Source organism: Oncorhynchus keta, unplaced genomic scaffold (assembly GCF_023373465.1).
Source record: "Oncorhynchus keta strain PuntledgeMale-10-30-2019 unplaced genomic scaffold, Oket_V2 Un_contig_4720_pilon_pilon, whole genome shotgun sequence".
Taxonomy (NCBI): domain Eukaryota; kingdom Metazoa; phylum Chordata; class Actinopteri; order Salmoniformes; family Salmonidae; genus Oncorhynchus; species Oncorhynchus keta.
The window spans coordinates 1-12,500 of NW_026287919.1; the positions used below are offsets into that span (position 1 = coordinate 1).

The 12,500-nt window shown below is 46.6% G+C and overlaps 1 protein-coding gene across 1 annotated transcript in view; it reads left to right on the plus strand.

Annotated features, from left to right (window-relative positions):
• Window positions 1-444: 444 nt before the first annotated feature.
• The window catches only part of LOC127924896 (amyloid-beta A4 precursor protein-binding family A member 2-like), a gene marked incomplete at its 5' end in the record, with an annotated part of 14,005 nt that continues 1,949 nt past the window's right edge, over window positions 445-12,500 (plus strand). Inside the window, 6 exons of the mRNA XM_052509573.1 lie at window positions 445-537; window positions 7,297-7,473; window positions 9,960-10,139; window positions 10,700-10,912; window positions 12,238-12,357; window positions 12,486-12,500. The exon at window positions 12,486-12,500 is cut by the window's right edge and continues 126 nt beyond it. Coding sequence (XP_052365533.1) covers window positions 445-537; window positions 7,297-7,473; window positions 9,960-10,139; window positions 10,700-10,912; window positions 12,238-12,357; window positions 12,486-12,500 — 798 coding nt within the window. The remainder of the gene's footprint in view (window positions 538-7,296; window positions 7,474-9,959; window positions 10,140-10,699; window positions 10,913-12,237; window positions 12,358-12,485) is intronic.

Consider the following 12,500-nt stretch of genomic DNA (forward strand, 5'->3'; position numbering starts at 1 on the left):
TGTTATATTAGCATTCTGCTTTCTGTTATATTAGCATTCTGCTTTCTGACTAGTTGACCAGGCTAATGTTGTTATATTAGTATTGTGCTTTCTGACTAGTTGACCAGGCTAATGTTGTTATATTAGTATTGTGCTTTCTGACTAGTTGACCAGGCTAATGTTGTTATATTAGTATTGTGCTTTCTGACTAGTTGACCAGGCTAAGTTTGTTATCCATTCAATGTTCAAGATGACAATGTTCTTTTATATTGTTTTATATTTTATATTTTATATTGTTGATTATATTGTTTTTGGTGTTTTTTTTTACGCTGATCTGATGTCTTGATCTATGGATGTCAGTTGGTTCATCACTGTTATTCCTTATACTAAGGAAATGTACCTTGTGAGTGTCCTTTCAACCACACGATGGCGATCTCTCGTTCCTTTTTGACCATGGTGGTTTGACCACAGAGCCAAGATGGAGACTCTCAGACGGTGACAGAAGTGGACCTCTTCATCTCCACCAAGGCTGTCAAAGTGCTGAATGCCGACTCACAGGTGTGTGACTGCGAGAGAATTATTTAACTTCTTATCTCTGAGTTAATTTTAAAAACCAGGGGTGTATTTCTTCTCTGTAACGCCAAGTCTTTGACTATCCATTCACACACATGTAGACAATGCATATTTTAAAGGCAATATTTACGCGTCGGCGAAAATCACATACACAGTAAATCGTAAATGTTGGGCTCAATCAGAAATTAACTTTAGATGTTCAAGCGCCCTATAATGTGGATCTAATGCGGATCGGATTGTAATCCCCGCCGAGGATTAATCTGTGTCCAGGAAACCTGCCCAAAGATTCATTTGATTCTGTTTCATAACATTCATAACATGGCGCGTTGCTGTATCTTTAGGGGCCATGTTATTGAGGACCGTCCACTCTCACAGAGTTATTACCACAGCAGCCATATATATTATTTACCCCCAGGAGACGCTGATGGACAGTTATTACCACAGCAGCCATATATATTATCTACCCGCCCAGAGACGCTGATGGACAGTTATTACCACAGCAGCCATATATATTATCTACCCGCCCCCAGGAGACGCTGATGGACAGTTATTACCACAGCAGTCATATATATTATTTACCCCCCAGGAGACGCTGATGGACAGTTATTACCACAGCAGCTATATATATTATTTACCCCCTCCCCCAGGAGATGCTGATGGACAGTTATTACCACAGCAGTCATATATTATTTACCCCCCAGGAGATGCTGATGGACAGTTATTACCACAGCAGTCATATATATTATTTACCCCCCAGGAGACGCTGATGGACAGTTATTACCACAGCAGTCATATATATTATTTACCCCCCAGGAGATGCTGATGGACAGTTATTACCACAGCAGTCATATATATTATTTACCCCCCAGGAGACGCTGATGGACAGTTATTACCACAGCAGTCATATATATTATTTACCCCCAGGAGATGCTGATGGACAGTTATTACCACAGCAGCTATATATATTATTTACCCCCCAGGAGATGCTGATGGACAGTTATTACCACAGCAGTCATATATATTATTTACCCCCCAGGAGATGCTGATGGACAGTTATTACCACAGCAGCTATATATATTATTTACCCCCAGGAGATGCTGATGGACAGTTATTACCACAGCAGCTATATATTATTTATTTACCCCCCAGGAGATGCTGATGGACAGTTATTACCACAGCAGCTATATATATTATCTACCCCCAGGAGATGCTGATGGACAGTTATTACCACAGCAGTCATATATATTATTTACCCCCAGGAGATGCTGATGGACAGTTATTACCACAGCAGTCATATATATTATTTACCCCCCAGGAGATGCTGATGGACAGTTATTACCACAGCAGCTATATATATTATCTACCCCCCCCAGGAGATGCTGATGGACAGTTATTACCACAGCAGTCATATATATTATTTACCCCCCAGGAGATGCTGATGGACAGTTATTACCACAGCAGTCATATATATTATCTACCCCCCAGGAGATGTTGATGGACAGTTATTACCACAGCAGTCATATATATTATCTACCCCCCAGGAGATGTTGATGGACAGTTATTACCACAGCAGTCATATATATTATCTACTCCCCCAGGAGATGTTGATGGACAGTTATTACCACAGCAGTCATATATATTATTTACCCCCCAGGAGACGCTGATGGACAGTTATTACCACAGCAGTCATATATTATTTACCCCCCAGGAGACGCTGATGGACAGTTATTACCACAGCAGTCATATATATTATTTACCCCCCCCCCCCAGGAGATGCTGATGGACATTTATTACCACAGCAGCTATATATATTATTTACCCCCCAGGAGATGCTGATGGACAGTTATTACCACAGCAGCTATATATATTATTTACCCCCAGGAGATGCTGATGGACAGTTATTACCACAGCAGCTATATATATTATCTACCCGCCCCAGGAGATGCTGATGGACAGTTATTACCACAGCAGCCATATATATTATCTACCCCCCCCAGGAGATGCTGATGGACAGTTATTACCACAGCAGCCATATATATTATTTACCCCAGGAGATGCTGATGGACAGTTATTACCACAGCAGTCATATATATTATTTACCCCCCAGGAGATGCTGATGGACAGTTACATTTACATTACATTTACATTTAAGTCATTTAGCAGACGCTCTTATCCAGAGCGACTTACAAATTGGTGCATACACCTTATGACAACCAGTGGAACAGCCACTTGCATCTAAATCTTGTTGGGGGGGGAGAAGGATTACCTACCCTTACTTACCCTATCCTAGGTATTCCTTGAAGAGGTGGGGTTTCAGGTGTCTCCGGAAGGTGGTGATTGACTCCGCTGTCCTGGCGTCGTGAGGGAGTTTGTTCCACCATTGGGGGGCCAGAGCAGCGAACAGTTTTGACTGGGCTGAGCGGGAACTGTACTTCCTCAGTGGTAGGGAGGCGAGCAGGCCAGAGGTGGATGAACGCAGTGCCCTTGTTTGGGTGTAGGGCCTGATCAGAGCCTGGAGGTACTGAGGTGCCGTTCCCCTCACAGCTCCAGGCGAGCACCATGGTCTTGTAGCGGATGCGAGCTTCAACTGGAAGCCAGTGGAGAGAGCGGAGGAGCGGGGTGACGTGAGAGAACTTGGGAAGGTTGAACACCAGACGGGCTGCGGCGTTCTGGATGAGTTTAGGGGTTTAATGGCACAGGCAGGGAGCCCAGCCAACAGCGAGTTGCAGTAATCAAGACGGAGATGACAAGTGCCTGGATTAGGACCTGCGCCGCTTCCTGTGTGAGGCAGGGTCGTACTCTGCGGATGTTGTAGAGCATGAACCTACAGGAACGGGACACCGCCTTGATGTTAGTTGAGAACGCCAGGGTGTTGTCCAGGATCACGCCAAGGTTCTTAGCGCTCTGGGAGGAGGACACAATGGAGTAGTCAACCGTGATGGCGAGATCATGGAACGGGCAGTCCTTCCCCCGGGAGGAAGAGGAGCTCCGTCTGCTGAGGTTCAGGTTGAGGTGGTGATCCGTCATCCACACTGATATGTCTGCCAGACATGCAGAGATGCGATTCGCCACCTGGTCATCAGAAGGGGGAAAGGAGAAGATTAATTGTGTGTCGTCTGCATAGCAATGATAGGAGAGACCATGTGAGGTTATGACAGAGCCAAGTGACTTGGTGTATAGCGAGAATAAGAGAGGGCCTAGAACAGAGCCCTGGGGACACCAGTGGTGAGAGCGCGTGGTGAGGAGACAGATTCTCGCCACGCCACCTGGTAGGAGCGACCTGTCAGGTAGGACGCAATCCAAGCGTGGGCCGCGCCGGAGATGCCCAACTCGGAGAGGGTGGAGAGGAGGATCTGATGGTTCACAGTATCGAAGGCAGCCGATAGGTCTAGAAGGATGAGAGCAGAGGAGAGAGAGTTAGCTTTAGCAGTGCGGAGCGCTCCGTGATACAGAGAAGAGCAGTCTCAGTTGAATGACTAGTCTTGAAACCTGACTGATTTGGATCAAGAAGGTCATTCTGAGAGAGATAGCGGTAGAGCTGGCCAAGGACGGCACGCTCAAGAGTTTTGGAGAGAAAAGAGAGAAGGGATACTGGTCTGTAGTTGTTGACATCGGAGGGATCGAGTGTAGGTTTTTTCAGAAGGGTGCAACTCTCGCTCTCTTGAAGACGGAGGGACGTAGCCAGCGGTCAGGGATGAGTTGATGAGCGAGGTGAGGTAAGGGAGAAGGTCTCCGGAAATGGTCTGGAGAAGAGAGGAGGGGATAGGGTCAAGCGGGCAGGTTGTTGGGCGGCCGGCCGTCACAAGACGCGAGATTTCATCTGAGAGAGAGGGGAGAAAGAGGTCAGAGCATAGGGTAGGGCAGTGTGAGCAGAACCAGCGGTGTCGTTTGACTTAGCAAACGAGGATCGGATGTCATCGACCTTCTTTTCAAAATGGTTGACGAAGTCATCTGCAGAGAGGGAGGAGGGAGGGGGGAGGATTCAGGAGGGAGGAGAAGGTGGCAAAGAGCTTCCTAGGGTTAGAGGCAGATGCTTGGAACTTAGAATGGTAGAAAGTGGCTTTAGCAGCAGAGACAGAGGAGGAAAATGTAGAGAGGAGGGAGTGAAAGGATGCCAGGTCCGCAGGGAGGCGAGTTTTTCCTCCATTTCCGCTCGGCTGCCCGGAGCCCTGTTCTGTGAGCTCGCAATGAGTCGTCGAGCCACGGAGCGGGAGGGGAGGACCGAGCGGCCTGGAGGATAGGGGACATAGGGAGTCAAAGGATGCAGTAAGGGGGAGAGGAGGGTTGAGGAGGCAGAATCAGGAGATAGGTTGGAGAAAGTTTGAGCAGAGGGAAGAGAAGATAGGATGGAAGAGGAGAGAGTAGCGGGGGGAGAGAGAGCGAAGGTTGGGACGGCGCGATACCATCCAGTAGGGGCAGTGTGGGAAGTGTTGGATGAGAGCGAGAGGGAAAAGGATACAAGGTAGTGGTCGGAGGCTTGGAGGGGAGTTGCAATGAGGTTAGTGGAAGAACAGCATCTAGTAAAGATGAGGTCAAGCGTATTGCCTGCCTTGTGAGTAGGGGGGAAGGTGAGAGGGTGAGGTCAAAAGAGGAGAGGAGTGGAAAGAAGGAGGCAGAGAGGAATGAGTCAAAGGTAGACGTGGGGAGGTTAAAGTCGCCCAGAACTGTGAGAGGTGAGCCGTCCTCAGGAAAGGAGCTTATCAAGGCATCAAGCTCATTGATGAACTCTCCAAGGGAACCTGGAGGGCGATAAATGATAAGGATGTTAAGCTTGAAAGGGCTGGTAACTGTGACAGCATGGAATTCAAAGGAGGCAATAGACAGATGGGTAAGGGGAGAAAGAGAGAAAGACCACTTGGGAGAGATGAGGATCCCGGTGCCACCACCCCGCTGACCAGAAGCTCTCGGGGTGTGCGAGAACACGTGGGCGGACGAGGAGAGAGCAGTAGGAGTAGCAGTGTTATCTGTGGTGATCCATGTTTCCGTCAGTGCCAAGAAGTCAAGGGACTGGAGGGAGGCATAGGCTGAGATGAACTCTGCCTTGTTGGCCGCAGATTGGCAGTTCCAGAGGCTACCGGAGACCTGGAACTCCACGTGGGTCGACGCGCTGGGACCACCAGGTTAGGGTGGTCGCGGCCACGCGGTGTGGAGCGTTTGTATGGTCTGTGCAGAGAGGAGAGAACAGGGATAGACAGACACATAGTTGACAGGCTACAGAAAAGGCTACGCTAATGCAAGGAAATTGGAATGACAAGCGGACTACACGTCTCGAATGTTCAGAAAGTTAGGCTTACGTAGCAAGAATCTTATTGACTAAAATGATTAAAATGATACAGTACTGCTAAAGTAGGCTAGCTGGCAGTAGCTGCGTTGTTGACACTACACTAATCAGTTATTACCACAGCAGCTATATATATTATCTACCCCCAGGAGATGCTGATGGACAGTTATTACCACAGCAGTCATATATATTATTTACCCCCCAGGAGATGCTGATGGACAGTTATTACCACAGCAGTCATATATTATCTACCCCCCCAGGAGATGTTGATGGACAGTTATTACCACAGCAGTCATATATATTATCTACCCCCCAGGAGATGTTGATGGACAGTTATTACCACAGCAGTCATATATATTATCTACCCCCCAGGAGATGTTGATGGACAGTTATTACCACAGCAGTCATATATATTATTTACCCCCAGGAGACGCTGATGGACAGTTATTACCACAGCAGTCATATATATTATTTACCCCCCAGGAGACGCTGATGGACAGTTATTACCACAGCAGTCATATATATTATTTACCCCCTCCCCCAGGAGATGCTGATGGACATTTATTACCACAGCAGCTATATATTATTTACCCCCAGGAGATGCTGATGGACAGTTATTACCACAGCAGCTATATATATTATTTACCCCCAGGAGATGCTGATGGACAGTTATTACCACAGCAGCTATATATATTATCTACCCGCCCCAGGAGATGCTGATGGACAGTTATTACCACAGCAGCTATATATATTATTTACCCCCCAGGAGATGCTGATGGACAGTTATTACCACAGCAGCTATATATTATTTACCCCCCGCCCCAGGAGATGCTGATGGACAGTTATTACCACAGCAGCTATATATATTATTTACCCCCCCAGGAGATGCTGATGGACAGTTATTACCACAGCAGCTATATATATTATTTACCCCCAGGAGATGCTGATGGACAGTTATTACCACAGCAGCTATATATATTATTTACCCCCAGGAGATGCTGATGGACAGTTATTACCACAGCAGCTATATATATTATTTACCCCCCAGGAGATGCTGATGGACAGTTATTACCACAGCAGCTATATATATTATTTACCCCCTCCCCCCAGGAGATGCTGATGGACAGTTATTACCACAGCAGCCATATATATTATTTACCCCCCCCAGGAGATGCTGATGGACAGTTATTACCACAGCAGCCATATATATTATTTACCCCCCCGCCCCAGGAGATGCTGATGGACAGTTATTACCACAGCAGCCATATATATTATTTACCCCCCGCCCCCAGGAGATGCTGATGGACAGTTATTACCACAGCAGCTATATATATTATTTACCCCCGCCCCCAGGAGATGCTGATGGACAGTTATTACCACAGCAGCCATATATTATTTACCCCCAGGAGATGCTGATGGACAGTTATTACCACAGCAGCAATATATATTATTTACCCCCCCAGGAGACGCTGATGGACAGTGCGTTGCGTTCCATATCCTACATCGCAGACATCGGGAGCATCGTGGTTCTGATGGCTCGTACTCGTATGGCAGGAACATCCTGTAGTGAAGCTGATCTCTCCTCCTCAGAGGGGCCGAGACGGTACAGAATGATTTGCTACGTCTTCGAGTCAGAGGACGTGAGTACTATTGTATTCTGTTTTTGTTCTATTCTAGGTTATTCTGATCTGTTCTGTTTTCTATCCCCCCCCCATGCTCTCCCTTTGTACACTGCTGAATATTATTAATTTATTGGGGATTTTGGTCTCTGATTATTGATAATTGATTACCAGTGTTCGCAGAAGAAGGTTTAATGCTCAATTTAAAACACACCATTTTTGATTAAGCAATTTCTATACACTGTCTACAGTACAATACTACTGAACATAACTCATCTCTAATTTAAGCTTTCCTATAACACCAGTATCTACACTACATTACCAAAAGTATGTGGACACCTGCTCGTCGAACATCTCATTCTGAAATCACAGGCATTAATATGGAGTTGGTCCCCCCTTTGCTGTTATAACAGCCTCCACTCTTCTGGGAAGGCTTTCCACTAGATGTTGGAACATTGCTGTGGGGACTTGCTTCCATTCAGCCACAAGAGCATTAGTGAGGTTGGGCACTGATGTTGGGCGATTAGGCCTGGCTGGCAGTTGGCGTTCCAATTCATTCCAAAGGTATTCGATGAGGTTGAAGGCAGGGCCTTCTACAGGCCAGTCAAGGTCTTGCACACTGATCTCAACAAACCATTTCTGTATGGACCTTGCATTGTCATGCTGAAACAGGAAAGGGCCTTCCCCAAACTGTTTCCACAAAGTTAGAAGCACAGAATTGTCTAGAGCGTCATTGTATGCTGTAGCGTTTAGATTTCCCTTCACTGGAACTAAGGAGCCCGAACCATGAAAAACAGCCCCAGACCATTATTGCTCCTCTACCAAACTTCACAGTTGGCACTATGCATTGGGGCAGGTAGTGTTCTCCTGGCATCCTCCAAACCCCGATAAGTCCGTCGGACTGCCAGATGGTGAAGTGTGATTCAGTCCAGAGAACGTGTTTCCACTGCTCCCATGTCCAATGGCGGCCAGCTTTACACCACTCCAGCCAACGCTTGGCATTGCGCATGGTGATGTTAGGCTTGTGTTTGGTTGCCAAGGAAACCCATTTCATGAAGCTACTAACAAATAAATCAAATCAAATCTAATCTTATTTGTCACATACACATGGTTAGCAGATGTTAGTGCGAGTGTAGCGAAATGCTTGTGCTTCTAGTTCCGACAATGCAGTAATAACCAACAAGTAATCGAGCTAACAATTCCAAAACTACTACCTTATAGACACAAGTGTAAGGGGGTAAAGAATATGTACATAAAGATATATGAATGAGTGATGGTACAGAGCAGCATAGGCAAGATACAGTAGATGGTATTGAGTGCAGTATATACATATGAGATGAGTATGTAAACAAAGTGGCATAGTTAAAGTGGCTAGTGATACATGTATTACATAAGGATGCAGTAGATGATATAGAGTACATTATATACGTATACATATGAGATGAATAATGTAGGGTATGTAAACATTATATCAGGTAGCATTGTTTAAAGTGGCTAGTGATATATTTGACATCATTCCCATCAATTCCCATTATTAAAGTGGCTGGAGTTGAGTCAGTGTGTTGGCAGCAGCCACTCAATGTTAGTGGTGGCTGTTTAACAGTCTGATGGCCCTGAGATAGAAGCTGTTTTTCAGTCTCTCGGTCCCAGCTTTGATGCATAGTTATTGTGCTGAAGTTGCTTCCAGAGGCAGTTTGGAACTCGTAGTGTGTTGCAACTGAGGACAGACGGTTTTTTTGCTACGTGCTTCTGTGAGCTTGTGTGGCCTACCACTTCACGGCTGAGCCGTTGTTGCTCCTAGATGTTTCCGCTTCACAATAACAGCACTTAAAGTTGAACCGGGGCAGCTCTAACAGGGAAAGTGATGAACTGACTTGTTGGGAAGGTGGCATCCTATGACGACGCCATGTTGAAAGTCACTGAGCTCTTCTGTAAAGCCATTTTACTGCCAATGTTTGTCTATGGAGATTGCATGGATGCATGCTCGATTTTTAGACACCTGTCAGCAACGGGTGTGGCTGAAATAGCCAAATCCACTAATTGGAAGGGGTGTCCACATACTTTTGTATATATAGTGTATCTTCATTCACCATTTCAGTTGGTCCTTAACCCGTGCTCTCTCCCACTTCTGTATTGGTGTCAACTTGAATAGCCTGTCACTTCCGTTGAATAGTTTCTCCCTCTCCCCTCTCCCCTCCCCTCCCCTCTCCCCTCTCTCCTCCCCTCCCCCTCTCCCCTCCCCCCTCTCGTTCTCTCTCTCTCCTCCCCCTCTCCCCTCCCCTCTCCCCTCCCCCTCTCTCCTCTCCCCTCCCCTCTCTCTCTCTCCTCGCCCTCTCCCTCTCTCCCCCTCTCCCTCTCTCTCCTCTCCCCTCCCCTCTCCCTCTCTCTCCTCGCCCTCTCCTCTCTCTCCTCCTCCTCCCCTCGCCCTCTCCCTCTACTGCCCTCCCTTTCCTCTCCCTCTCCCTCTACTGCCCTCCCTTTCCTCTCCCTCTCCCTCTCCTCCCCAGGCCCAGCTCATTGCCCAGTCCATCGGCCAGGCGTTCAGCGTTGCCTACAGGGAGTTCCTCCGAGCCAATGGGATCAACCCTAAGGACCTGAGTCAGAAACAATACAGTGACATCATCAATTCCCAGGAAATGTACAATGACGACCTGGTCCATTTCTCAAACTCTGACAACTGTAAAGAGGTGTGTGTGTGTGTGTGTGTGTGTGTGTGTGTGTGTGTGTGTGTGTGTGTGTGTGTGTGTGTGTGTGTACGTGCGTGCGTGCGTACGTGCGTGCGTACGTGCGTGCGCTTGCATCCGCGCCTATATGTGTGCATGAAATACTGATAGACCCGTGTAAAGAGGCGTGACTGTAGTGATTGTTGACCGTGATTCATGACTCTAGATACACTCCCTCAACACAGTATAGATAGCAGATTACAGTAGAGTAGATATTGAGACTCTTGGCTCATGCAGTAGCTAGACAGCGCAAAGATGTTTACCAAAGTTCAGGATCAATTTTAGCCATTCGGAAAGCTAATCAAATTACACTGAATAGTACAAGTAAGTAGTGCTCTTGCTTCAGTGAGACCACTACTGAAATTCTGCATATATATTTGTTATATACTTTTGTGTTATTATTATTTTTCATATTTTTCATATTTTTATTACCAACTAAAATCCAGTTTATAAGATATACTAATCACTTCCACTTAAAGATATATATAAATATCTGTCTCTGTGTGTGTTTGTGTGTCTCCCAGCTGGAGTTGGAGAAGCAGAAGGGAGAGAGCCTAGGTGTGGTGATAGTGGAGTCTGGCTGGGGCTCCATCCTGCCAACAGTTATCCTCGCTAACATGTTGAACAGCGGCCCGGCTGCCCGCTCTGGGAAACTCAACGTCGGGGACCAGATCATGTCCATTAACAACACCAGCCTGGTGGGCCTGCCGTTAGCTAGCTGCCAAGGCATCATCAAGGTCTGCAGCATGCAGTCGACTCTGCTCTTTTTATCAGTCATGGAGGACAGGAGATGGGGAGGAGAGGAAAGGGAGCCATTCTAGTGTGGAGATTGAAACACAGTCATTCTAGGAAGCCATTCTAGTGTAGGGATTGAGACACAGCCATTCTAGGAAGCCATTCTAGTGTTGAGATTGAAACACAGCCATTCTAGGAAGCCATTCTAGTGTTGAGATTGAGACACAGCCATTCTAGGAAGCCATTCTAGTGTGGAGATTGAGACACAGCCATTCTAGTGTTGGGATTGAGACACAGCCATTCTAGTGTGGAGATTGAGACACAGCCATTCTAGTGTTGATATTGAGACACAGCCATTCTAGTGTTGATATTGAGACACAGCCATTCTAGGAAGCCATTCTAGTGTTGAGATTGAGACACAGCCATTCTAGGAAGCCATTCTAGTGTTGAGATTGAGACACAGCCATTCTAGGAAGCCATTCTAGTGTTGAGATTGAGACACAGCCATTCTAGGAAGCCATTCTAGTGTGGAGATTGAGACACAGCCATTCTAGTGTTGGGATTGAGACACAGCCATTCTAGTGTTGATATTGAGACACAGCCATTCTAGGAAGCCATTCTAGTGTTGAGATTGAGACACAGCCATTCTAGTGTGGAGATTGAGACACAGACATTCTAGTGTTGATATTGAGACACAGCCTTTCTAGGAAGCCATTCTAGTGTGGAGATTGAGACACAGCCATTCTAGGAAGCCATTCTAGTGTAGGGATTGAGATACAGCCATTCTAGGAAGCCATTCTAGTGTGGAGATTGAGACACAGCCATTCTAGGAAGCCATTCTAGTGTTGAGATTGAGACACAGCCATTCTAGGAAGCCATTCTAGTGTGGAGATTGAGACACAGCCATTCTAGTGTTGGGATTGAGACACAGCCATTCTAGTGTTGATATTGAGACACAGCCATTCTAGGAAGCCATTCTAGTGTTGAGATTGAGACACAGCCATTCTAGTGTTGATATTGAGACACAGCCTTTCTAGGAAGCCATTCTAGTGTGGAGATTGAGACACAGCCATTCTAGGAAGCCATTCTAGTGTAGGGATTGAGATACAGCCATTCTAGGAAGCCATTCTAGTGTGGAGATTGAGACACAGCCATTCTAGGAAGCCATTCTAGTGTGGAGATTGAGACACAGCCATTCTAGGAAGCCATTCTAGTGTGGAGATTGAGACACAGCCATTCTAGGAAGCCATTCTAGTGTGGAGATTGAGACACAGCCATTCTAGTGTTGAGACAGGTGTCATTTTTCGTGTTCCGGTCGTCCTGCCAGGGTCTGAAGAGCCAGGTGCAGGTGAAGCTGAGCATCGTGAGTTGTCCTCCTGTCACCACCGTCCTCATCAAGAGACCTGACCTCAAGTTCCAGCTGGGCTTCAGTGTTCAGAACGGCATCGTGAGTAGGATTATGATACTGTTACAATGCGTTATAAGTCTTGTCATAACCATGTCATAACCTCTCTCAAAATGATCCTGATAACAGCCATTTGGATTCAGAGATTTGTTTTCTTTCTCTCTCCTCAGATCTGCAGTCTGATG